The 27,662-nt window shown below is 40.7% G+C and overlaps 1 protein-coding gene across 3 annotated transcripts; it reads right to left on the reverse strand.

Annotated features, from left to right (window-relative positions):
• marveld3 (MARVEL domain containing 3) lies at positions 1-27,379 on the reverse strand. 3 transcript variants are annotated; one of them, XM_028809785.2, is made up of 4 exons: positions 27,066-27,379; positions 26,132-26,482; positions 18,731-18,864; positions 1-1,283 (listed from the first exon to the last, which is right to left on the reverse strand). In XM_028809785.2, the coding sequence occupies exons 2-4, from the start codon at positions 26,473-26,475 to the stop codon at positions 706-708; spliced, it is 1,056 nt and encodes a 351-aa protein (XP_028665618.1). In that variant the 5' UTR covers positions 26,476-26,482; positions 27,066-27,379; the 3' UTR covers positions 1-705. The 3 variants fall into 3 exon arrangements, with proteins under 3 accessions (XP_028665618.1, XP_028665616.1, XP_028665617.1); XM_028809783.2 differs by lacking the exon at positions 1-1,283 and adding an exon at positions 1,680-3,225 and having other exon boundaries at positions 27,066-27,341; XM_028809784.2 differs by lacking the exons at positions 1-1,283; positions 27,066-27,379 and adding exons at positions 1,680-3,225; positions 26,662-26,908.
• Positions 27,380-27,662: the final 283 nt, after the last annotated feature.

Raw genomic sequence — 27,662 nt, forward strand, 5'->3', positions numbered from 1 at the left:
AGCAGCTTGGAAAAAGCTATTTACTAACATAACAAGAAAGTCAATCATCATGGAAGCCAGTATTTAGAAGGAGAACAACAAACAAAAATACAAAAACATAAGGAACAGCTATGGGTGCTAAAAAGTGGCTCTTTCTCATTCACCCATTACCCTAGTAGTACAGCTTCATTCACATACAGTAGAAGGCTAAAAACAAACAGTCATCCACATGTCCACCATCTTCCATGTGTATTGCAATACCTTGCATTGTAAGGTTCTTCCAGCTTAACAGTAAACATGGTAAATAAACAATAGTGTATTGGTTTATGTAATTGTCCCGACACTGTAGTTCAGCAGGGACAATGGGAAAATAAACATCTTCACTGCTAGATACTACGTGATTTTTCTGGGAAACATTAACATATTATGAATACAGTATGCCACTAGTTACTTCCACTATCTATTAAGTAGAGGGCTTTGACCGTTTTGACAGATACTCTTAAAAGAAAGAAGAAGAAAAAAAGGTGATACCAAACCGGTACTTTGTCTATACATTGAAATGAGCAGGGCTCTGGCTTAGTAAAACATTGAAATGAATGTATGCTCTTGCAGATACAGTGAATACTGCATAACGTTCTCAGAATTTCCAAGTTGAAATGGAGTCATTTTAAACCTTAATGTTGAAAAGGTTAGTCGACTACAGTGGAGACTACAACTCTTAAAATCTTACTCATCCAATCTTTCAATTCGTTTCCACTGAAGAGCTGCCAGTACAGTACTTGCTGTATAAAATATGACAAGACCTAACCCAAAAAAAGCAGCTGCCCCATCTGTTCCCGAAACCTCACAATTCATCCAAGTGAGTCCGTTCCTGGCATACAACTGCGCCCGTTGTTTGCAGAGATCAGTATGGTTTATCTGTAAGACAAAATGCAGATAAACAGCAGTGCCAGCAAGATAAGCTGCCGCTGCAATGATACTGAACATCATTTCCAACAAGATCCAGAAGCGTGAGTGTAGTCTGGCGTTGCCTATCATGATCCCCAAGGTGAGAGCCCCCAGTCCCAATGATACAGCTAGGCTGCCATAAAGAAGTGGTGCTCTCTCAATGGAAAACTTCTGGTCCAGATCCCGCACCAGTTGTAACTCTGTACCTTGGAACGGGTACGACATGGTGTCGAGGCTTAGGGAGCCACCAGCAAAACCCGCACTGGCAGAGCTGAACCCAGACAAGGAAACGAAGGAGGAGACCACACACACGAGTACCAAGATATTCAGCAGGACCTCCAGCAACTGCAGTGCCCCTGTCAGGACAGACAAAAACAACAAATATAAAGCACTTCTCATTAATACAAAGTACAATGGAGGTAAAAGGAAAAAAAAAAAAAATTAATTGTGACACTGATAGAAAGTAACTGTGGTCTGTAAAGTACTGCGCTTAAATGGCAGATTGTTCACTTGTACTTTTAATAAAATCCATCCACACAAGGTTTAGTGCAATAGGAGTGTCTTGGAGAACTGAGCTCAACTGGGTATGAGGCAGGAACAAACCCAGGCCAGGACAAGGCCATTTACAGGAACATTTCTAATTTTAAAAAAAGGCCATAGAAGGCACCACCACCTCAGTGGGGTATATAGACAAACAGCAGTCCCAGCTTTCTGCAGGCTTACTCAAACAAATGCACTTTAAAATCATAATATCATCATAAAAATTAAGCAGTCTTTATTTTTGCTTTTTAAATATAAAATATTGTAACATTAAAAAGAATCAAAGTTTATAAAAAACCATGTCGATTTAGGCTCTTCCGAACATAAATGTACACAAGAGGTTTACTGTCCACCGCCCTCCCATTTACGTGGCTCCAAACTGCCTTCAGTAATTCATGTAAAGAGGACAATGCCAAGTAAGGACACTTTTGGTGAATTTATGAACTGACGGGTTAACAGCAGCCATGAATGTTATCAGTCGGTATATGCAATGAAGAGAACTGTCACAAGAACCTTCCTTTTCATACTTGTATGTTCTCTCGCTCCAGCTTTCACTGTAAATATTCTTAAGAAAAAATAGTGTTTTATTTTTCTTTAAACAAATACACGTGTAAGGTGGGAGACTGTACACTTAAGCACACATTTCCTTCCAAATGTCCGTCCTTCATTAGACCTGGAGTTAGCCCTTGTAGGGGTACAAGTAGTCAAAGCAAGGCAGGAATCAGGCCATCCTTGGGCACTCCAACTTTATGCTAAATAGAATGAATTTCTAAATTAATATTGAAGTCATTATTTATGTTTAGATGACCATACACTACAGACAGAATCATCAAGTATCAAAGGAAATTTAGATTTTTGCATCACAAAGAGAATTCAACTCATTGAAATATTTATTATCATAAACCCTTGCTTGACAGAGTCCATGCATTAGAGTTAAATGAGATGGACTCAAGTGGCACACACTACAATTGTAAAACATTTTATAAAGTACTGTACATCGTGCCTTCTAATTACAACATTTAAAAACTGGACCCAAAAAAAAAAATCTGACTAAGAGGATTGTAGACAGTCACATTGACATTTGCCATTGTGTGTCTGCCAGTTTTAGGATGTTGGTCCGCAATTCATTCCGTCTTTGATGCCCCCGTTTCTAAAAGCAGCCTTCACCCTGCGGTCCTTGCTTTAACTGCTGCACCCTCCTGAAAGCTCGTATGGCTAGAATGGCGCCAATAGGAAATACAATAATGCCAATCACTCCAAAGAGTCCTCCTGCAATGTCTGTCCCGCTCATGCCACAGCTGTATCCTTGAATTCCTTTGGAGCTGTACATCTGCTGTCTGTCCTGGCACGTCTGAGAGTTGTACACCTCCTGCAACTTCAGGAAATAAAAGGCCAGGCATGGGATGTAGCCTAACCCAATTAAAATGTTCAAGGCACTCTCCAAAAGCAGGCATGGGGGGCACCGGAAAGGAATGCGTAGAACACCCAGAACCACCATCAGGCAGCAGTAGCCCAGGAGAGCGCCTGCAAAGGCCATGGTGGCTGTAACAACAGGCAGCTTCAGCTGATAGAACTGGGAGTCCAGCTGCTTCACTTTTTCTGCCTCGGCGCCTGTAAAAGTGTTGGCCCCTCCGTAGTAGTAGGCGTATACTCCACCAAGGCTGGCTACGTCAAGGTAAGTCTCAGAGTTGCTATAGAACACACCAGCGCAGATCAAGAGCAGCAGGTTTATAAGGATCTCCACAGCCTGGCACAAGGCTATATGCAGCACAGGAGAGAAAGAGAGAGGTGGTTAGCACGCAGTCAAGGTAGAGGAGCCGTCGGGAAGCGGCATGGAAACTTTGCACTGACCAAAAAGTTTTTGATTTTTGTTTTAGACGCAAAAAATGAATACATTTTTGTGATGGACATAATAAGTTTTACAGGTGAAATATTTGATGTTTTAGTTGCATGTGTCCCCTGCAATTACCAATTAATTTTCTATAAGACTTTAAGAATAGTAAAATTTACTAAGGAATGAGTCTTGTACAGAAACCAAAATCACATTAACATCTTGTATACACATTTATCTAGTTTGTGATCAAGATCCTACCTTCTAGCACCAAAGTCAGGACAGACACAGATTTTCACTTTATTTTGTAGGCAGCAGAGTGGTGCAGTGGCAGTAAGGAGACCTGCATGGAGTTTGCATGTTCTCCCCATGTCTGTGTCTGCGATTCCTCAGGGTGCACCTGTTTCCTTCCAAAGACTGGGGGGGTTAGGTGAACTGGCGATTGTAATTGGGCCCTAGTGTGTGTGTGTGTGTGTGTGTGTGTTTGCCCTGTGAAAGACTGCAGCCCTGTCCAGGGTTTGTTCCTGCCTTGTGACTTACACTACCTGGAATGAGCTCCAGCACCTCCCTGCAACCCTGTCCAGGACTAAGTGGGTTAGAAAATAACTGACTGACTTCATTTTGAAAGTTTATTAAAGGAAAAAAAAACAAACAAATCATATGGCACTATACTGATTTCATTTTGGGGGATTCCCAATGTGCATGGTGGCACAGTGTTTAGTGTCACTGCCTCCCTACTCCCAGTACTAATTGAAGAGCTCAGTTCCAAAATCAGCCAAGTACAAAAGATAAACAGGAAAATACATTTGAAGAAATTACAATCAAATTTTGAAACTTCTATTTGCTGAATGTTATTTGCCTCATATGTGAATGTCATTTACAGTATAGATGAGAAATGAGATTTTTTTATTTTTTTGCAAATAAATGAAAAAAAAAAAAAGTATATTTAGCAGGTTTTGGCGCTAACCAAAGGCTATGTTTTAGATTTACTGTAAGAAAGTTTCATCTTTACTCAAGCTGATCAAGAACAAAGAACTTCACAAAAATAAGTCTAGCTAGTATCCTAACAAAAATATTTGAAAAACTCTTCAAAAGTATTCATTTACTGAATAGTACGTGGTAAGTTTCAGAAACCTAAAATCCAAAATGTTTATTTACAGAACAGATGTCAAATCGAGACGTTAATAGTCTATATCTTCATCGTCACGCAAGGCGCTGAGTGGCTGCCCTAATTAGCAGATTTTGAAACTAAATCCCTAAAACTGCAGCGCTACACTGTTGCAATTAGCAGGTTTTGAAGCCCAAACATATTTTCGGCACATGACCAACTGCATGAAAAGTCACAATCACGTGTTCACTAAATTTTACCAAAAGGTGTAATTAGCAGATTTTGGAACTCACATCTTAAAATTATGCAATGGAACTTGCTTGCCCCATGCAGTCAGTGCTGCTGGAATTGACCCCATGCCCCTTTGGCCCAGAGTTGGATAAAGTGGGTAAAGAAAATAGACAGATGGGATTCTTTTTAAATTTATATGTATTCATTAGATAGTTTCTGGAAATGTAATTGGGCCCAGGAATACCTTTAAGACAGCAGCAGATATCTCCAATTTCACACCTTCTCTAAAGCACCCATCTACTGCCCTCAGCTAATACGTGTTAATTTTTTTGTCATCTGTCTTTTTTATTATACAGTGATACCTTGGAATCCCTACTTAATCCGTTCCAGAACCCCATTCGAGTTCCAAGACAATTTTCCCCTTTAAAATAATAGAAACTGGATTAATCCGTTCCTGGATCTCATGAAAAATGATTTTAACAGTAAATACACTGGATTTTAATGTAAAATAATATTTGATTAAAAATGTAAATTAATAAAATTAAAAATTGTAGCTCTTAACAGCTACACTTTTTAGGACCCATGGCGATTACACTAAATAACACAAAACAGGCACAAAAGCATAAAATTAGCAGCGAAAAATCACACGAGAGGCTTTCACTACAGCTTCCGACAATGAACTGAACGACAAAGCGCATGGGTGGCCCGAGCGCAGGGGAAACATACACACTAACAACGTGCTGGGTGTTTGGATTCCAAAGCAGTGTTCGGATTCAGGGGCAAAATTTGCTCAAATTTTGGATTCCAAGTTGTTCTGAGTTCTGGGGTGTTCGGATTCTGGGGGCAATACTGTATTTTTGACATCTTTCACTTTTTTTTTTTTTTGTAACTCAAAACTGGGCATTGCAATTCCCTAAACTGCATTATTTATATTTTTGTCCATTCATTCATTCCTTCATTTTGGACTTGGAGGGTACCAGAATCTATGTTGGCAAAATCTGGTAAAAACACAGGGCATTACATCATCACAGGGCACCCTCTGTCCTTTCTGGCCATTTCAGAGTCGTCGGTTATGACAATAATCAAACACCAAATTACATACAGTAGATGGAACAGATTTGGACACACACAGAAAAATGCAAACTCCACAAACTCATCAGATGAGAACTCGAGCTGCTGTGAAGCTGCATTGCTAAAAGCGGTGCCACGCCTACTCGGGCTGCTGGGATTGGTGCATTTGCTGCCAATTCATTCCTACACTTTGGATCCTTGCCATGCCGTACTTGACAGGGGCTCTAACTTTTTTTTTTTTTTTACACTAAAAAATACACAACCTTTAGGCTGCAAGGTGGTCTGCTTTGTTTCTAGATTTGTTACTGCACCTCTAAGAAGTAAAAGGATGGTTTGGGATCAGGGGGAGAAACTGGAACTAAACTGCGCAAACACAGTGAGAGGCAGGTAAGCAATTACAGGCAATTAATGAAAAAAAAAAAAATGTAAAGCAGCTAAAGATGATGGCACTTCAATCAGCACAGTCTTGATGAAGATGCCCCCCCAAAAAGCTCAGGTTTTCAAGTACCTCGGCTACTGTTCCAATGAACAGCAAAAGAGACAGTAACTTCTCCTACTGATCCTCCTTCAAGTTTCAGTAGTAGATAAACTACTGGAAATGGAAAATATTTAATGAAAACACTGAAGCAGATAGTGTTTTTATAATAAAAGCAGACACTTGTTACTATATATTAGCATTCCCCAGCACCTGCTTGTTCTTTTTCTGTGCTTTACGACAGCAGGACTCAAGGATGAAGTACTAAGCACTTGTTCAGACAACAGCTCGGAAAACAAGAAGTTCCACATTCCATTTATTGTAGCCTCAAGTGAGCCGGCAGCCGAGCCACACCCATCACGACAGGTTGCTTTTTTGTGTGTTAAATCCTTCGGTGTGAGAGTCAGTGTTAAATCGTTTACTTTCTGCAAAGATGTGCTGCGGTGCTGGCAAGTTTAGATAACTGTATTAGCCCAGCACACCATCCAGTCAACAACAGTGAGGAGCCAATCGAGAATACCACTACCCACAAAAAAATAAAATTACATTGGTTAGATTTTAGAGGAAGTGTAGCACCAGTTCAAACCACAATTGTTTTGAAAACCAATCACTCCATGTACAGAGGAGCCAATCTGGTTAATTGAAGGCCCTCCACTGCCTGGAAGGGTGACAGACATCAGTTACAAACACTACAACTTACCTCTACATGGAAAGACTAAAACATTGAAAGCTTAGCACAATTTTCAATGCATCCCTTCAGTCTTCTCCTAGCTTACTCTAGTTCATGGCTGCAATATCTGGTGCAGGATGCATTGCTAATTTCATTTCAGTTCACACACCCCATCATTTGTTATTTTAACCCACTTGGTTCGATGCAAGTTTAGATTCTCACTCTTTTGAATTCACCTTCGATTCATGTCTAATTGTACTAGTTTTTATTATCTTGCTGTATTTGTGATTTCTAGGTTTATTTTTTTGCTTGTACGGTGCTAATTTTCAACACAATCCTTGTTGTGCTCCACTCTGGCATAACAGACAGTAAGAGCAAATCCATTCAAACCAAGATTGATCCATTTGATTAAATCTAACTGCCGTGAATTTATTGTAATTTTGTTAAGTTTTTTTTTCTTCAATGACAAAGGGCAACCAAAAACAAACACCCAAATAATAAAGAGTGCGCTGCAACCTGCTCTTCGTCAACATCCCCTTTCCTAAATTCTGTGCCGTTCAATAAACAGTAATTCTTAATTAGCACATTATTAGAAAATAATAAAAATCCATTTTGAAAACTGGAAGACATATGCAGCATTAGTAATGGATTATAGCTCATCACAAAACAATCAGCAGCTTGCCGCAAACTGCTCCCCTTCCAGTCATAGACTGAAAGGTGCGAGTGAAAGAGAGGGTGCTTCAGAAAGTGGTACCAAACGGGGAAACTCTACGCAGTGCATCTGAAATCCCACTCCACGCGTGTTCACTCTAGTCTTGTGTCAGTTTATTAGTCGTTTAATGATTGCAGTGCGTTTTAAAAGAGAAACACTTAGCAGCAGAATATGCCATCTTTGAAAACATGCAGAGGCCTTCTGTATTATCAGGGTAGAGTAATGTGCAGATAGCAAGGTGTAGATTTGTACATCTATCAGGCTTTCTCAATCCAAACAGTTGATTTGTTTCTTTATTATTAAGATTGTTACTTCTGAGGAACAAGGCAAAACCTCTTATCTAGTGCAGATGAAAATGAAATGAGCGGATGATCTTGTTGTCATGTACAGTACCTCACATGCCATCACTGATAAAGTACGTAAAATCAATTTGTTTAAAATACCAATGACCCTGTAAACCTGTAAAATACAAAAATGAAATACGCAAAGCATATCATGAAACTACTTACCACTGATTGAAAACAGCCAAACTGATGTACTGACGGACCTCACAGACAACAATTTCTAAGAGTACTTCTGGGGTGAACAGACTTGCATTTTATAAATGTAACAATTTTTTTGCAATAAAATTGTTTTTAAATCTGTAACATTACACTCAGATGGCAATGCGTAAGAATTCTCACTGGATGAAGCAGCAGGAAAACATACACAAATTAAACTAAATAAAAACACACCAGAAACAGCATAAAAATACACAAATCAAATACAAAAGAATGACAGCACCCAAGAACGTCATATTCATGACAGTTTAGCCTAATGTAGTACAACTTAAGTGACAGGCTGAAAACGACAGAAATACTAATATGAGTGCAGTACCAAAGAATGCCTGAGCTCGTTCTAAAATTAGACGTTGTCACATTAGGAAATGTCCTGCAACACCATTAATGGTAATAATACTACATTTTATTTATCTAGCACCTTTCCCATTTTCAGGGTGCATAGCAGATGGGAATGTAGGAAGAATGCACCTGCATTCCCGACTTCATCCTACCCACTGCTCATTTCACATCCTCTTCTCTCATTGGAGAGTTTCATTCAAATCTGGTAAACCTGATGTCTGCTGGCTCACCCACTTTCCACCTTCCTTGTGAATCCCCTCTGGGGCAACATTCAGTCTCCCTCACACTTTGGCTCTGGGGTCAACTACCTCCTAGACACTCATCACTTTTACTGTGGTTCTTTCTCATCTTGCTTAGATACATAATACAGGGTGAGCCAAAAAGAAGTACCACATTTATTCTACAAAAATGCTACAAGATAAAATAAAAAATCATTATGACACAAGAAAGGGTATACAAAATAGATCATTTTTCACCATGTTTTAAAAATGATGTCCTCAAGGTGGTGGTCATCATTAGCAATACGCTCTTCGAGACGATTTGTGAACACTCTCATGACTCGTTCGACCATTTCAAGGGGAATAGCTGCAATTTTGTAACAAATAGCGTCCTTTGAGGTCGATGTGTGTTTACCTACAACTTGAGATAGCACCACAAGAAGAAATCACATGGAGGAAGATCAGGAGAAAGTGAAGGCCACCCGTCATCACCACATAGGGAATTCAGCTTCCCCTGGAACCATCTCTGCGCTGTTTGAGCTGTTGCTCCATCCTGTTGAAACCAGGCATCCACCACATCCACTTCTTCCAGTTGGGGCTGCAAAAAGTTCTCTAGCATTTCAATGCAACGTTCTGAAGTGATGGTAGCCATTGCTCCCCCCTCCTCACAAAAGTAAGGGCCTACAATGCCAAATTCTGCAACAGTGCACCAAACTAACACGCTCACTGTGCAGGGGTCTCTGATGAGGTTTACGAGGATTGGTTTCTGCCCAGTATCAAAAGTTTTGCTTAGTTACGCCACCATTCAAATGGAAATGTGCCTTGTCACTGCACATGACGATGGCATCTCAATGAACGGTTTGCAGAATGTTCACACACAACTCTCTACAGCCCTCCTGGTCTCTCTCAGTGAGTTCAATGAGCACTACCATCTTTTTGTATGGATGGAGATTAAGGTCCTCATGCAAAATCCTCCTCAATGACGTGTTGGAAATGCCTAAGGCAGAAGCATGTTTGCGCACTGAACATATAGGAGACTGCAAAACTGATGCCTGTATGGATGTTTTCAGCTGTTTGTACAGTCCAAGGATGGCCTAGAGATTTTCTGTTCAATGTTGTACCCGTCTGTCTAAATTTAGCCACCCACTGAAGAACTGTTTTCTGATTTGGGACGTCACCGTTAGGAAAAATGCTGAAGTGCATTCGGAAGGCACGTTGCATAGTGATGATGGATTTGTTGTTTTTGAAGAACGCGTAGACACCGAAAGCACGGTGTGCACTGGACCAAGGCATGTTGCTGACTGAAAACTACAAGGGATCGCCTACCAAAGAACCCCCTCTCCCCCATACCACTCGTCTGCCTTTACCTCGTGCAATGACATTGAGAAATGTGGTACTTCATTTTGGCTCACCTGTATATATTTTAATGAAACGCCAAAAACAAAGTATGATTACGGTTTTTATTAGCCAAAACTGTGTTAGTATAAATTCTCCTGAGGTCTTAATGTCACTGGCCTCGGGGATTACCCACTGTACTTTAAGCACAGGTACATGCTTAAATCATATAAATACGTTTCTTTAAAATGTACACATCCATTTCCTGAACTTGCTTAGTTCATTTCTTTGACACTACAACTGGAGTGTCTTGGCAGAACTGGAAGGAAGGCAGAAACACTTGCCCATTTCCACAAATGGGTACATTCTGTTAGTTGTGGATCATGTCTACTTCACCTCTCTCCTTTTACTTCCAGTAATCAATTTTAGAAATGCAAGAAGAATTCTTGAAAAGCACTGAACAACAAAAGCATCAAAACTGAACCAAGTCATAGCAGAATTCCTTTATAATTATCTAGGTATGTTTTGTTAAGTCTCTTATGCCAGTATGCTAACTGTTTCAACTAACTGCAGCTCCGCCCAAGTAGTAGTGAAACGGGACAAACTTTAAAAATCAATAAACAAATGGGTATCACTAGCTAAGCCGAGACAAGGTACACTCCAATACGTAGCCAGAGGTAGACCGATTCGTACAGAGGCTGGCGCGTGAGTGAGGAAGGCCCTGCTCAGCTCCCCTCTTCAGATGTCACGCTAACCCCTCCCCTCCTGCGTGAAATATGATACTTCGCGCGATGAGAGTTTCAAAATTAACCAGAATGTTCAAGCAAATTATAGAGAAATACTCGATCTAAATCTGTTAAGTAGTTCTCTAGTGAAAAGCAGGCAGACAGATGTTGGATTTTTTTATATCATATATATATATATATATATTATATATATATATATATATATATATATCCATCCATCCGTCCATTTTCCAACCCGCTGAATCCGAACACAGGGTCACGGGGGTCTGCTGGAGCCAATCCCAGCCAACACAGGGCACAAGGCAAGGAACCAATCCTGGGCAGGGTGCCAACCCACCGCAGATATATATATTAGTCACGCACGCGCGCTTAGGGAGCCGCGGAAAGACTCAAAATGTTACGTGAAACTGCAGGCCAGAAGGGAACAGCGGAGCACTAACCTCTCTCTCTTTGTTTTCGGCAGAAAGAAAGAAACAACACCACCATGAAGACACCTCCAGCACCTAACCACGCAATACCACTTCCGCATTCCATCTGTCGGTCCATGATGACGTCAGCTTCCCAGCATCCATCTTGGTCCCTTCCCAGCAGCCTTCACTTTCATTTCTGGTCCCTCTCCATAAAGATTCCCCCAGTGCACCATCTTGTTGTCTACTGTATATTGTTATGTACAATATTTTGGACCCAGTGTCAATTTTTACAGTATACGGGGCCGGAAAACCCCAACCCTTTATGCGTGTCTTGTCTTCTTTTTACTATATATGAATATATGAGAGAGAGAGAGAGAGAGAGAGAGATGTTGGTGCACACTGATTCAGCTGATGTCAGTGTATTTCAATGCAGAATAAACAAGATAAATTAGCTGTAACCCTATAAATTGACCTATCTGATTTTTGTTTAGTTATTGACCATTTATCTTTGTATTGTTTCAAACATTTTTTTCATGTTTGTTGTGTAGAAGTTACTAAGTTCATGCCATGAAATACTTGGACATATAGCTTTAGATGTGGTTTTACATTTGTGATTCATATCGATAGAAAAAAAAAAAAAATGACTTGCATCATAGTTATGCTAAATTGTATTAGCCAACCCGCGGCGTACCATACGCCGCATAATCAGGCCGCTTTTTTAATGATTTTTAAGCACAGAGAGAAAATTAACATTTGAAAAATCGGAAATGTAATAAATCACCAAGAAAAGTAACATTTCATGTGCCCACACCCAACTCGTCACCCGAGTCGTTTTCCTCTTTGCACAGTCCACATGTACTTGTGAGTCACATAGACTTTTCATTGTTGTTTGCGGTTTTGGCTGCTTTTCTATATATAATCCACCAGGTCACCCGACCATGGGAGTACCGAGGGGGGGGGTGGGGGGATGGGGGGTTGAACAAAGGCAGGGACGTAATCAGTGCGAGCGCATGACCCGCTAGCCATGTTTTTGAAAGTTTAGCCCTTTGCCTTATTAATTGTCATGGCAAAGGCAAATCTAACAGGAAATTGTCTTCGTGTTAAAATAAAAGGCAATTATCCGCGACAAACAAACTTTTACACGCTGCATACCAACATGCGGCGTAGTATACGCCGCATTATCACACCGCTTTTTTGATGTTTTTTAAGCAGAGGGAAAAAAATGAACATTTGCAAAATCCGTAACGCTGCTTTCAGTAAGTACAATGCACACGCGTTTAATTTGTTGGTCACTTTTTGCCAGCCGTCTTTTCTGGTTTGGGCTGCTTTTACAGTGTTACCACTTGTGCATATTAAATCTTGAAATCCTTCGAGTAACTAATTAACTAACACCCAAAAACCCAGCTTGTGTGAAAAAAATGTGCCCGTTCTTTCATCTTTGTTGCAGCCTATCAAAGACTTGCTGATCATGTTTTCTAGAGTCAATATACATTGGCTTTTCACGCAGCGCGAGGGCACGCATTCATCTCGGATTATTACATACAGCTAGTCTGCTAGACTAATCTGCTACACGGCTGGGATTGAAAAACTGAGTTTCACCGGCATTAATGATTAGGAATCTGGTTGGAACAAAACCCTGCAGCCACAGGGGTTCACCAGGACCAAGTTTGGGAAATAGTGCTGAACACAAACGAAACCGACTCAGGTGAGGAGTTGGGGCGGGCAAAGTAGTTGCAGCTATTGATTATTCAGTGTTGTTTGCCTGGGTGTCTGATCTGCGTTGACTGGCAGTGTGAATGTCTCGAGAGACAGGGCGTCCTTGTGTGGTTAGTTGTTGCAGTTTGTGACCACCTCGCCGACATTATCCCGATGTTGGCAAACAAAGCCAACAGCCATGTTGCGAAATTTGAGAGCAACAGTTTCGTCAATGACATTTTTCCAAAAAAACCCGACTGATAGAAACAAACAGTTACCTGATGCAGGAATTTCTATAACATTGATTACATCTTGCCTGAAGAAGGGGCCTGAGTTGCCTCGAAAGCTTGCATATTGTAATCTTTTTAGTTAGCCAATAAAAGGTGTCATTTTGCTTGGCTTTTCTCTATAACATTGAAAGAAGTGTTGTTTCCATGAAATACATTTGAAGCCGTAGCCATGGAGGGCAAAAGAACAGTCAACGTGGCTCACAGCTGGATTTGGACAGCAGCACAGACCAAAGCGAGTATGTGTTTGAGGAGCTGTTCGAGTTGGTGGAGGGGTAGCGTTTCTGGGCGGGGCTTTGATGTTCGTCTCCCATGGTTTTCGATGGTGGATGTGGTCAGGTTTCGTAACCGAAACGAATAATGAAAAGTCAATGTGGCTCAGAGGTGCATCTGAACTCCTAGCACAGACGAAAAGGGATTAACTGGGTGGTCGGTGAGTTTTTGTGCCCAGGCACATGAGCAGGCAGTGTGAATGCCTAGAGAGCGAGGGTAGACGCGGGCCGGGGAAAATGGAGTGTTGGTGGGCGGGGAAACTTCTTCTGTGTTCCTGCAGGACCATCTAAGAAGACGCATGTTTGTCGCGGATGCGGTGGACGCCGGTCAGGGAATAGGTGAGACGCTAATGAAAAAGAGGCACAGGGCTTATTGGTTTTTAAAGACTGCTTCCTTCATTGTGTTTTAACCTCAGTTTTAAAGGATTGCGCGTCTCTCTCTCTCTCGCGCTTCCTGTGTGTGTGCCTCTGTCTCTCTCTGGCGTTGCCTCCGTGTGTGTGCGCGGCTCTCTCTCGCGCTGCCTGTGTGTGTGCGCGGCTCTCTCTCGGGCTACCTGTGTGTGCCTCTGTCTCTCTCTGGCGCTGCCTCTGTGTGAACCAAGGTTCCACTGAGGTTGACTAATGAAAAGTCAACGTGGCTCAGAGCTGCATGTGGACTGTGGCACAGACAAACAGAAATGACGGCATGTTTTTCGAGGCGTCGCGTCTGAGTTGGTGGGTGTGGCTCTGCGAGTTGTCGTCGTATCCAATGGTCTAAGAGCTGGTGGGCGTGGCTCCTTCCTGCGTGCGCCATTGGTGTCTTACTTGTCGGCGGTTTAGTGAATCCACGCCGCTTCCGGCGTGCTTTCCATGGGTGGCTACTTGTCTTCCGGCTTAGTGAATTTTATATATTACTAAAATGGAGCAGGTGGTGCTGCTGCATAGTGGTGTCCTATTGAGCTGATACTTGGTATGCCATTTTTCATCAGCACAGACTTGCAAACATTAATTTCAAGACAAGCATTTGCTCTTTAAAAAAAAGTGGATTCTGGTGTTGGTAGGACACCAAAGTCTCTTCAATTAAAAGTGTTTGGCACAGCATCAGTCATAAGGCGGAGCACAAACTTCATACACTCATCAGCTTTGAAGTGCCAGCACCAAACGTGCTTCCACAATGTAAAATAAACTTTAGTCCTTTATCTCTTTTGATTACTTGAATTAATTGTCTTCCGAGTGTTTGATCAGCGGGAAAGCTGTTGAAACTCCGGCAAGGAGGTTTTGTTTAGAATTTGAATGTAGAGGAACATTACGGAAGCTTGTGTTTTGTGAGTCTACCATTGTTTTGGATGACCGGAAGAGAGGCTACCCTTTCACTGTGCCCTTTCAGGAGGGAAAAAAAAAAAAAAGATACAGAAAGTGTGAAAAGGGCTAATTGTTACACAGCATGCTATTCCACTACACACACACACACAATGAGCCAAATTAAATATTACAGTATCCATTTCTTTTCAAGGGCAGCACCATAGGTAATGCTGTTGCCTTACATATTCAGCATACTAGTTTTGAATCCTGCATCTATTCGTTGTCTGTTTAGAGACTGCTCTAGGTCTTCCGAGTGACCCACACTAATTAATAGAATTATTTTGGCTACCAGATGCTCAGACATATTGAGCGACTTTTCACTGGAAGAGTCTATATGCCAGCACACTTCTTACGGCAGGTAAATGCAAGTCAGAAGCTATTTTTTTTTCTTCATTCAGCTATCTTATACACCATCTCATCGTCTACATTTGTCTTCTCTTGTTCATAAAGAGGTAGGCCTTACTGAAGCACCAGCATACAAGTACAAGTACAAGTACATGACACAGAATCAAACCTGGGCATGAATACAACACGATATTCTTTAAGAAAGTTACAGAGAGAAAACAGAGTTTCTCCATCCTTCCTGGTAATATTAGCTGTGATGCAAATGAATGTGGTCAGCTTTTGGCCGTTTAGTACTCTCAGTACGTAATATAAAGTTTGTTTGTTTTTTTTCTGAGGTGACCTTTCTAGATTTGTCTTCAGCTCCCCACACAATTCTTTGTCTACTTGTGTATTCTTGTAGATAAAATGTTCAAAGTGTAATGACCTTTGCTTGTTGTACATCTTCCTCATGCCATTTGTCTTATTTTCCTCTATAAAAATCATAATTTTTAACTAAAGGTATTTTAGTGTTGTGGTTTGGCAGGCAGTTTAGTATTTGATTTCATTGTGCTGTAAAATAATTCATACTGTTGTTTAATATGGTAGTGGTGGTAAGGGTGTGTGTAAACCAAAATCTTTTGTTATATGCTTCCAGTAATGAAGGAAGTGTGCTCATACAAGATATGCTAGTTACAACCTGAAAATAAACCCATTTACGTTAACAACCAATTCATATTCATGGTGTCTCAAATGTCAAAGCAGAACCTGTCATCTTCCCCTGCTAGTTGACGTAGCCGAGGTCAGAACTCTAGCTGATCACAATACAAACCATTTAATGCAATGTTCAGTGCCGATTATAGGACAATCTGCAAAATCTAAAAGAACAGTGGCAAAAAGGGTGTGAAATTAACGATAGGTACTGAATAAGTGTCCGATGTGGGAAAAAAAATACTAAAATATCTCCTCAACTAGAAGTATTACTACATAGATAAAAATGTACTTCAGTAAAAATACTACTCAAGTAAAATTACAATTTAAAGGGTCAGCCCTTCCAATCCATGGGTTTGATGTCAATAAACATCAATTAAATGGAAACTATTTTGCGACCTGTTGTGGAGAAGGACAGACAACACTGTGAAGGGGAGAGTTTGTGCTACAGGTTTCACAGGGTGAGTGTCAGTAAGATCGCCATTCCTTAAAGGAAAAAAATAGGGCCTTGAAGTACCAGCTGTGGACTACTGCATACTGGAAAAAGTCTCCTCCTCACAGCAGAAACTGAGACTTGCTTTTCTCGACCACTGTTAAGCTGTGCTTGAAGCTGTTGTGCTATGACACCTATCTCACAAGCTGGTGACCCTCAGAAACTTGTCTTCTGATTGGGTTGTGACTTTGGGTCTGCCAGATCTTCCAGTTTCCAATTGCCTTTGGATTGTGCAACACACCATACTCACTGACACTTTGATTTTTTCAGCAAGATCTCTAAATGAAAGTCCTACACTTCTAAGGGTAATCTGTCTCATTTCATGTGTTAATTGCGATTTTCTTCCAATTATCACTAGAATCTTGTTTGAGTAGTGCGTCAGAGGGTGTAGTAACAGTCTGTTCCAACTCAGCTTTAAGTAATCAATAGAAGTTGGGACACCTGTGCAAATTGTTTACTTCAACTTGTAAGGCTCAATTTACTTTAATTGCTGCAGAACATCTGTAAGGTTGTAACCAAGTACAGTAGTTGTTCCCTGAAGGCCCATTTGTAATTTTCTGGTATTTCCTTTTTTCAGTTTTTGCTACCCTAAACTTTAAATTTAAACCACTGGCAGCTTACTGCTTACCTTTTCACCATTTTAGGTCGTTCATTGCATTTCAACTGATTAAATTTGGAGAAAATCTGGAAAAACTGAGGTGTTCTGGAACTTTTTTAAAGTATTTTTATACTACTGATCAAAAGTATAATCCACCTTAATAAAAGGATAATTGACTGTCTGTCTGTGTGTCCATCCAATTGTTAGGTCATAACGCAAACATTTTTAGTAATAAAATGCATTGTATTTCTCATTCCAATAGTTGTCACATCACAAACATAAAGCACTGCCAAATTGCATATAACGGAGATATACGCAGTGCACTGTAAATGTTACCATGGAGGTCTTTGTTGATTTTTTTAGATTTCAACCCATCTTGTAAGGAACTAGTTGTGCTACCCATCTATAATCTAATCAAGTATAGTATCTAAACGTAAATGTAATTTATTACGTTCCACCACCAAGTGTACATTTACACCAGTTTATGAGCCGCCTTTTCACAGATGCTGCAAATGTCTGCAGATAGACAATGGATACAACAGCAATGAAAATGAATTATTCTTGGTCTTGTAAATTCTAGGAGAAGGTACTTAGAGCCACTCAAAAATCTCCCAGAAGTACTCCGTTTAGCAGAACTGGGACAGCTGTGGTAATGTGTGTCCTATGAATGGAAGCATTGTCATTGTGGATGATTACATAATCAGCGGGAGGGGGAAAAAAAAAAAAAAAAAAAACTGTTCACCATTAGCGGAAAATGATAACTCAAAATTATTTTGTATTCATCAATATTTATCTTTGCCCTAGAGCAAAGCTGAGGGGCCTAAACCATACACCTGGTGCCACTGCAGAGGCACCAAAACTCCAAGGCTACTTTTGGTGTTCACCACACATAACAGACGAGTACAAGGTAAGTGATGACTCATTTGACCAGATGCCCGTGATCTGGTCACACAGTGCATTTTTAGGTGCAGGATTGATAAGACTACAAGATTGATAGATCCTAATCAAACTTGCGTCTTACATTAACATTTGCTCTGATTTAATCTGGTCGCCCATTGCTCTGTGCCCTAGTCCACAGTTGTCCTTTTTCCACGACTTCCCTACCAGAAAAAATGTTAGCATGCATTCATTCCTCCTCTGCATATTCTCACCATAATAAGAAACTAAATCTACCAAGCATTGTTATGCATGCCTTCTGTATCATGAGATGTCCACTGTATAGTTATCTCAATGATCACACATCTGTAGAAGCAATTGGTTTTAATATAATATGTACCCTTCATTTACCCAGGTGTGTCCTTTTTTATGTCAGGTACCAATCCTACATGGCCTTCAAACACTGAAACCATTTTATCCATTCTATTTAAGGAGAGCTCCATGAGATAGAGATAAAAGGTAATGGTGTATGGTAGATACTATCAGTTACTAATGTCCTGGGAAAAGAAAAATTTACATAAAGCTGGAGAAGCTCTTGAATATATTTCTGTTAGTTTCTTAACTGTTAAAATACTAGTCAAATAAGATAATATATATACACAATAGATCAGATAAAACAGCTTTGAAAAGGAAATAAATTTATAATTCAAGAAAATAAATCATTGGGGGTTGGGTGGATCTGTTGATTCTATGACTACTTCACAATTTGAGAACATGTAAACTGCTTTAAATACAAGGAAAAATAATTACAATAACTTGATTTAAAAGAGTGTATTCATATAACAGCTTAATTTGTGCCACCCAAGGGGTGGACAGGAGCAATGAATTTGGGAGAAGCCATTTGCCACTTCTGCAACCCCACTTAAAAAGAGAAACAGTGACTAGATGGAGCGCATGTCTTACCTCTGCCTGTGCAAAAGTATCCGCATTTGTAACAGTTGAATAGATTTATAGAAGACTCTGGCTCATAATATTCCATTTCTTCTTGTGGATACTCATGTCTGGCTGAAGTAGAGAACACAGGTGCATCACTGTATCTGTCAAAGTTTAAAAGAAAGAAAGAAAAAAAAAAAAAAAAAAAGCATAGTCCTCTTCAAACAATGTACAATATAATGGCACATAGTCAAGAAAAAGACGTACTGCATGCATAATGAGACATCTGACCAGTATTTATCCAGTAACCCTCCAAAACAATGGCATACCGAGGTTTTCAACACAGGATCTTATTCCATTAGCACAAAATTAATGTTTTTTGAAGTCCCATTTCCACAACGCACCTAAGCCATACTATGCCCTCTAATAATCTGACTGGCAACATTTCCATGGCCATCCCTGGTGCAAACAGGCCAAGAGCAGAGATTTCTTATTCTTAATGATGTACTGTATTTCTGTCAGTTTCTTCCTGTGAAATGCAAAGAAGCTTCTAGCTTCTCACAAAACAATAACCTGCACTTGAAATTTGTCTTCACCAACACTGCTGCTAGTACTTTCCATAAAAATTTATATCATGCAGTGAAATGCAGAATTATAGCAAAAATATAGTTGGAAATTTAATGGAGCCTGCACGGTGTGCACGTCTTACTGTGACACTGGGGCCAGGCTACAGAACTAGTGTGAAATATACTTATGTGAAGTACTTTTGTGTATGATCATAAAACACACAGGTAAAAAGAAACGTTTTGGCCTCTGTGCTTTACAATTTCAAGTAAAATTTAAGACTTTATTCTCCAAGTTGGTTAGCCCAAATCCCAATAGGATTCCAATTCCTTGAGTAACGTTAATCGTATTCACCCCTCCCTCACTCCCCATACCACTGCTATCCTTGTTCATAGCCTTGTCACTTCTTGTCTGGATTATTGCAATTCCCTTTTCTTTGGTCTATCTCGCAAATCTCTTTATAGGCTTCAACTGGTCCAGAATTCAGCTGCCCGCATCATTACTAGAACCCCCTCTATTCACCATATCACTCCCATCTTGCAGCAGCTTCACTGGCTTCCAGTTAAGTTCCGCATTCAATTCAAAATTCTTCTGTTAACTTTTAAGGCTATCCACAATCTTGCCCCTCCATATCTGTCTGACTTCGTCCATGTTGCCATTCCCTCCCGCATCCTTAGATCCTCCATCCACTTGACTGCCCCCTTCATCCGTGTTACCACCATGGGGAGCTGAGCATTCAGTTGCTCTGCTCCCCAGCTCTGGAACTCACTACCATCTGAGCTTAGAATTATTGAATCATTTTCACTTTTCAAATCTAAAACTTAAAAATCATTTAAGACTACTTTTTCTCTTTAATTACAATTGCTCCGATTTTTTTTTTTTTTTAGTTATAATGTGTGTTTTATGTATTATTCGGTGTCCTTGAGTGTTCAGAAAGGCGCCTATCAATAAATAATTATTATATATTATATAAAAAAAAAAGGACTTCAAAGGAAAATTAAATTAACGTCAATGCAGTCCTGAAAGAACACAGTGCTACCTGTCAATCCAGTTTTGGAGCCTATCCCAACAGCATGTGGTGCAAGGCAGATAATAAATCCTGGACAATTTGCTAGCCCATCATAGGAGGCACTTATACACAGACAACTTTAATCCACATCTTACTGTGAATCAGAAGGTCTGACCTGAGTGACAAATCAAATCTGTCATCAGAACTTCTCCATCCTATTGTTTTTGTATGGTGCAATGACCCTGTCATTAACGCCAAAGAACATGCCATGCTCCCTATTCACTGTGGCACTGTTGGCCATGTTTGGTAGCCATATACACATCTGTACAATTTTGAATATACAGCTTTTTAGGAAATAGACTTCATTTTATAATACAAAGTTGTCCAAATGAGCAGCTTTACACGTCTACAACAGATAGTCAATAAGATGAGACACTTTGTCCAAAAAAAAAAAAAATCTTCCATTACCTTCACCTGCAACAATGAATTATCCACCTGTTTCCTTACCTGATCTCTCCTGGACAGGAGTCTTGGAATCAGTGCTCATCCTGGCACTTTGAGACACCAACTAGGAATGTTAACTGACAAGTATTGTTCTCTTTATTTAAAATGATGTGTCAAAAACATTTTAAAATAACATGTCTACAAGTGGAATAAAGTAAAATAACTTCATACAACAGCAAAAAGGATGCAGGCACAGGTAAAATACACAAATAAATTTAGATTAAGTATCAAGCTGAAAATGGATATTTTCAGTATTGTAGGCCTGCAATTGCCACTATTAAATTACGTTTAATATGGCTGTGAGCTTACTGGTCTTCAGAAAGTAAAACGAGCTTCTTCTTTTTCTCAGGATTTAGGGGAGACGGCAGCCTGGGAAGAGGCTCCTTATTTCTTTAACTCTCACTCTTCCTCACTGAGGCTGCATTTTTTTTCTGGGTTAGGTGCTTTGTTTTCCAGGATTATTATTAAAGCATGACATATTGCTCAAGCAGTTAACTTGCTGGAAAATGCCATTGGAATAATTAGATATTTATTTTCAACTACCACAGCTCTGCTCAAAGCCAGGAAGCAAGATCAAGAAAGCAAATATTCAGCCATAACGTTCCGGTCTTATGAAGGATTTATTGACATAAAAATCTAGTCGGAACTCTTAAACATTTTTATTAGTTGGAGATCTCTATTTTTAATCACCTAATGGCAATACCAGTGAAAAAGTGGTATAAGAAATAAAAGCTCCCGAATAATACACTTCGAATAGATCATGAACATGCACAAACTGTTGTAGATTACAGATTAGATAAAAGAAAGCAAAGGCAGACCTCTGCTGGATTTAGATCAAAGCAAACAGAATTTAACTTACTGTAGATAGAAACTGTGAAAAACAAATCTCATTGGATTTAAATCGAGACGAGGACACGGACTGCATGATATTGTAACATTTATCAAAAAGAAGCACTAGAGTAAAGAAATAGATGATCACGTAGAAAATGAAAATGTGGCAGACAACTTAACCCTGGCATTATACAAAGGTGGTAATATGTCTTAAGTGGGAAACCGACTGAAACAAAAACAAAAACCTGAAGATTGGGGGTGACGGACTGAACCGGAGAACCTGAGTGCACTACACTACTTTACTTAGAAATCAATAGGGAATAGTACTGTATGTGCGTTTGCTTTGAAAGGTGCAAGAATAGCTGGTGCCTGGCCAATTGTGGCATGCCAGTTTGGACAACAGTCCACAGCCAATTTCTGATTCCAGTCCATCTCCGATTCTATGTCACGAATTCCAATGAGGAGCACTTCTTACCACAGTGGGCTATGGCAAGAAATAGACTGAAGTCAATAATGCAACAGGAAAGACTCAACAGTCTAACACTGCTGCCACCTGAAACCAAGACCCTTCAACCACAAGCTTTCACTGGAATCATAAAAGAGAGTTTTCTACTAAGAGCACCAGAATAAAAAACCTATTGAAAGCAGGGAAATCTTCTGTACTTTACTACTGAGCTATGTTATGTTGTGCAATCACCAAAGGGATTGTAGGTATTGTGGGTAGACTGGCCAGACAGCAGTAGGCCACTTTGTAGATTGGCGGAAGTGACCTTGTTGCTCACACTGCGATGTTTACAACTATTCTCACTGCTTCTTCGTTCAGTCAATGTTGCGGTTATGATATTGTTCGTCTAAAACTCAGATTGGTGACAGTGCACAGGTCTACGGCCCATAACAGACTCTTGCATTGGTATGTTAAAAGCAATGTTGTGTGCATCAAGTACCACACAGTGATTTGTATTTCATGCTTGTGGGTCAGCACCAAAAAGGTAAGGTACAGAGAGGTGGGGAGTTTGCATTAACAGAAAGGTCAAAGGGGGCACAAAGCTGGCATCAGCCTATGTGCCTCCAAGTTAGTTAATCCGGCCCTAATAATTGGTCATACACTTTGAAGCCATATGTTTTCAAATCACTGGACACAATCCTACCTTTGAAATAACAGAGGGTGGTCGGGTAGCAGCGGAAGTGACTGGGCAGCAAGCTGAGAAGCAACACACTGCAGTATACTGTGGAAATTCAGTTAACAAGTCAGGCACATGCGCAATGCAGAATATAAAAACAGTGAATTTTCGCTTGCACTGGGGCCAGTCTTCTCTGAAATTGTATCAATATTATTTTATTTGTTACGCAGCATGTGAAGAAGTGTTATTGGGAGTACACTACTTTAACGGAACATAGTAGTTTTGGAAGGCAGCAATTAAAGTTGTGAAAGAGATGGATCCATGTGTATTGTTAATGGAAGGCAGCAAGGTGCAGAATGAAGTGGATCTACAGTATGGGTAAGTTCGTGTGCATACTGTATATTGCTTCTAGTGAATGAAATTGAAGGTATGATAAATTCTTTTGTGTTTCTGCGCCTGCCAGCTCTACAATAACTTTGCACTATTTTTTTGTTTTAATTGAAGTGAATTATTGCCTGATTTTGTAATTTCATTAGTGTAATAAGCATATCATGTGCAATACTTAACATACTGTGATATTTATGGGTGGCACGGTGGCAGCACTGCTGCCTTGCAGTTAGGAGACCTGGGTTCGCTTCCTGGGTCCTCCCTGCTTGGAGTTTGCATGTTCTCCCTGTGTCTGCGTGGGTTTCCTCCGGGCGCTCCGGTTTCCTCTCACAGTCCAAAGACATGCAGGTTAGGTGGATTGGCGATTCTAAATTGGCCCTAGTGTGTGCTTGGTATGTGGGTGGGTTGGCACCCTGCCCGGGATTGGTTCCCTGCCTTGCGCCCTGTGTTGGCTGAGATTGGCTCCAGCAGACCCGTGACCCTGTGTTTGGATTCAGCGGGTTGGAAAATGGATGGATGGATGAATAGTTTGTGTGATATTAGAGTAACATATTTATAACAATTTTATAAATTGTAAAACGTGAAATATTGAATAAAATAAAATTCAATGTGTGCATTCTGTCATTAATATTACCATACACGTTAATGATGTACTGTAAAATAGCATATAAAACAACAACAACAAAGTGGTCACTTCTACCAAGGTGCCCACTCAAAAAAAAAAAAATAATGTAGTAGTAGTTTTAAATTACTTTGCATTAAATGTCCATTCAATTAAATTAATAAATAACCTACAAATGGGCGGCACAGTGGCGCAGTGGGTAGCGCTGCTGCCTCGCAGTTGGGAGACCTGGGGACCTGGGTTCGCTTCCCGGGTCCTCCCTGCGTGGAGTTTGCACGTTCTCCCCATGTCTGCGTGGGTTTCCTCCCACAGTCCAAAGACATGCAGGTTAGGTGGATTGGCGATTCTACATTGGCCCTAGTGTGTGCTTGGTGTGTGGGTGTGTTTGTGTGTGTCCTGCAGTGGGTTGGCACCCTGCCCGGGATTGGTTCCTGCCTTGTGCCCTGTGTTGGCTGGGATTGGCTCCAGCAGACCCCCGTGACCCTGTGTTCGGATTCAGCGGGTTGGAAAATGGATGGATGGATAACCTACAAATATTTTACCCAATATTTTAATTTTACATGGCCTACTCGCGTTTCTCAAATAACTTATTTATAGGGTCATCTTCTTACACGAAAATGAAATATTTGATATATAAATAATTATTTCAAAGACACTATATTCGGTTAAACATACCATTTTATTAAAACATTAATTCTTGAAGTCTTTATATTTCTTTTCCTTAATATTATATGGTGGAGGGGAGCTCGCTGCTGGACTTGCTATGCCACTGGTGACAGCCACTCTGCAGGAATGCTGTGTCACAAGAAAAAATGGCCAAATCTGTCCCTGGCTAAATGAGATTGTTTAGTCAAGCAGTTGAACTGGTGGCTATGATTCAAGCATTCTGGGTTCACGTCTCACCTCTGACAACCAGAGAGGGTGGCAGTGTCAACCGGAGCGATTTCTCACAGATGACAGTGATGAATGGATTCATTACACCTACTGTAGGTATGGTCCCTTTTCAATTTTAAAACAAATATGCCTCACCCTTTTAAAAAAGGGATCCTCGACCCAGTTAGTAGAACCTTCAATGACCTGTCACATCTTCCAAAACCTGTGTTTTGGTTTGGCAAGCTGCTTTATGAGTGGGTCAGCATCCACTATCAAAAATGGGCTTTTGAGCATTTTACACAGATACACCTGCTCTTGTGCCATTTTGCAGGTTTATGTGCATGTGTTTTTGTACCTAACCTCTCTAAACAGATTCCATATAATATCAAGTAGAGTTCCCTGCACACACTGCATGCCAGCAAACCCTTTTTGAGTCTGTATGAGATTACTCAAAAATGAAATTGTCATTTTGTACTGCATACACTTGTTTTCCAAACTGTTAATACCAGAGGCATGGTTTGTACTTAAGGAGTTGCTTCTATCTATCCAATATATCTCTATATCTAGGGAGGAGAGGTGGCTCTCACGCTAGGGATCTGTGCTGGCAATGTGAAGATTGACAGTTCGAAACTCAAAAATGCCAGAAGAGACTCTAGCAAGGCCCTTAACCTGCAATTGTTCCGTCCTCTGTAGGACGTTAATCTGCATCCAGCCCTGCAAGCAGGTCCTCCAACTTTCAGGTAAAACCCAGGATTGTCAATCCAGCCACTGTAAAAACCTCACACTGTTCAGTGGGGTGCTGAGGTGTCACCCATTGCACAGCTGCACTTGGACCTCAATCCAGGTGGTTCACGGTGTGGTGGGTGCGGTAAGGCGCTGTAGTCAGCGCATGCTCCCAACCTCCTCCTGCATCTATCCAGAGTCTTACAAATCACAACTAGAGAATCTGTAGTTTATTCTTGAGCCACTGCCCTATCCTAAAGCATTTGGTGCAAAGTGCCAACCTCCGCCAAATAGGGCACTGGCAAGGCATACTCACACACAGTCATACTGGGTCAATTTCGAGTCACCAGTCAGGCACTCATTTGGGATGTAGGAAGAAAACGGGTGAACCCAAAGAAAAGCCCATCAGACACAGGGAGAACATGCAAACTCCACAGACATATTTGAACCCATGTCTCTGGAGATGTGTGGCAGTATTTTACCACAGCACCGGCCATTTAAAAAATTTGCATTTCTACAGCATGTACAATTATAGGTGAATAGTGTGACTTGGAGTGCTTACGTGACAATTCCGTCCTAGTATTGAACTGTAGTTTGAAGAGTTGGAAGTGATTTAGTCACCATATCTGCACACAATGGCACTTTTCAGGTATTCAAAATTATTTTTTAAATACCATCATTACATTTAAATAAAATTCAATCTCGAACATGTACGGGCAAAAAATAGTTAAAGGCGAGCATGGTGACCTGATCATACTGAGCGAGGTGAATAGAAACCAAACAGGAAAGGTTCTTACTTCTCCGCGTAGTGGCGGGGCTCCGCTCTGTTTACGTGAAGGTCTTTATACCGCGGAGGGTCTTCAGGGTACGGCGCTTCATTTTCTTCTCTGTACTTGTAACGACTACCCGACGAGTCGCGCTCGTATCTGTAGCGCCGCTCCCTCTCTCGCTCTGCCGAGTGGCCATTCCGTCGGTCCTCTCCGTTGTACCTTTCGTCTGGCCGGTGTCTGTCTCGGTTTCTCCTACCTCCCGAAGAGTCCCTGTTGTGTTGGCTCTGCGCGTTTCTGCCACGCTCTGGGTCTCTCTCACGGCTCCGAGGCCGGTAAGAGTCGCGATCCGAACTTCTCTCTCTTTCTGACATCTCTAGGCTAAGAAAAAAAAAAAGAGTAAGACAGAAAAATAAAAATCAAACTGGCATTCTCTGGTACAACCTGCCTGACCTTTCAATACTACCATCCAACCGCAAATTATCTGTAAAACGAACAATGCACACGATTGGTTTGGTAGGATTTCACCAAGCTGTATGTCGATTATTGACTAAAATCACAAACGTTTATGTTGAGACGATCAACAAAAAGCTGAACAATAATATTTATTTTTTCTTCTTCGGTTCTTATTAAAAGCAGGAGACCTGCCATACGCAACAGATACCGAAACTCTGACGTCGATCGAAACTCCCAAAGAGAAACAATCTCAGTAACAAAGGCAGAAAACGTTTACTCCTTCTTTTAAACTGTTTCAGTATATACATACATTGAATAAGTCGAAAGAGTTTTAAAAAGTAGCGCTACAGCATTGGTAAAGCGATTTTCACTTAACTCTTTACAATTAATTGCGCCTATTATACTGCACGTAAATAATAAACGTTGCATAGAGTGCAAAAACAATACACGAAATCAAAACTCAAGTGCACTCTTTCAGTTAGCTACTTAAGACACCTGCTATACTTACTGAGTGACTAACAAATATACAGTACTGTATATACACGGGCTTCTTTTAATGACGGGCAGCAGCAGTTATAGACAGCTACTGCTCTCCTGCACGCATGCGTATCGAAGGTTCTTTGCTGTTCACACCTGTGGCGGAGGGGTGGGGTCAGGCCTTGCTACGCCCATCCGCCTACAAAACGGCACTGTTGTCATTTTATTCTAGTCTTCCAGGTTCTCTTTGTTTTGTGCAGGATGGTGCACTTAAATACCTAGGAGTTTCTTCATATTTTTCCGTGCATCTAAAATGAATACTTCAACCGAGTGTAATTTGTTGTGGGTTGCAGTTAGTCAGGCCAGTCTCGAGCATGTAGTCTAGTAGCCAGTGATGCGAGATATATGCTGGACCTCTAGATGGCAGTAATGTGCCCCTACTGCCATTCCTCAAATCAGGAGTGTTGCGTCTTTGTATTTTCTTGTTCGCAGACGTTTTAGAGAGAGGATGGCGATGGTGGCGGCATATCAAAAGTTCGATAAAAAGTGTCACTACAAACGATCAGTTTAGTCTTCTTGATTTGAGATGGTATAGTAAGTGTTTGAGTTTGATTCGCCTGTTTATCAT

The sequence above is a fragment of the Erpetoichthys calabaricus genome, chromosome 9, assembly GCF_900747795.2.
Source record: "Erpetoichthys calabaricus chromosome 9, fErpCal1.3, whole genome shotgun sequence".
In the NCBI taxonomy this organism is placed as follows: domain Eukaryota; kingdom Metazoa; phylum Chordata; class Cladistia; order Polypteriformes; family Polypteridae; genus Erpetoichthys; species Erpetoichthys calabaricus.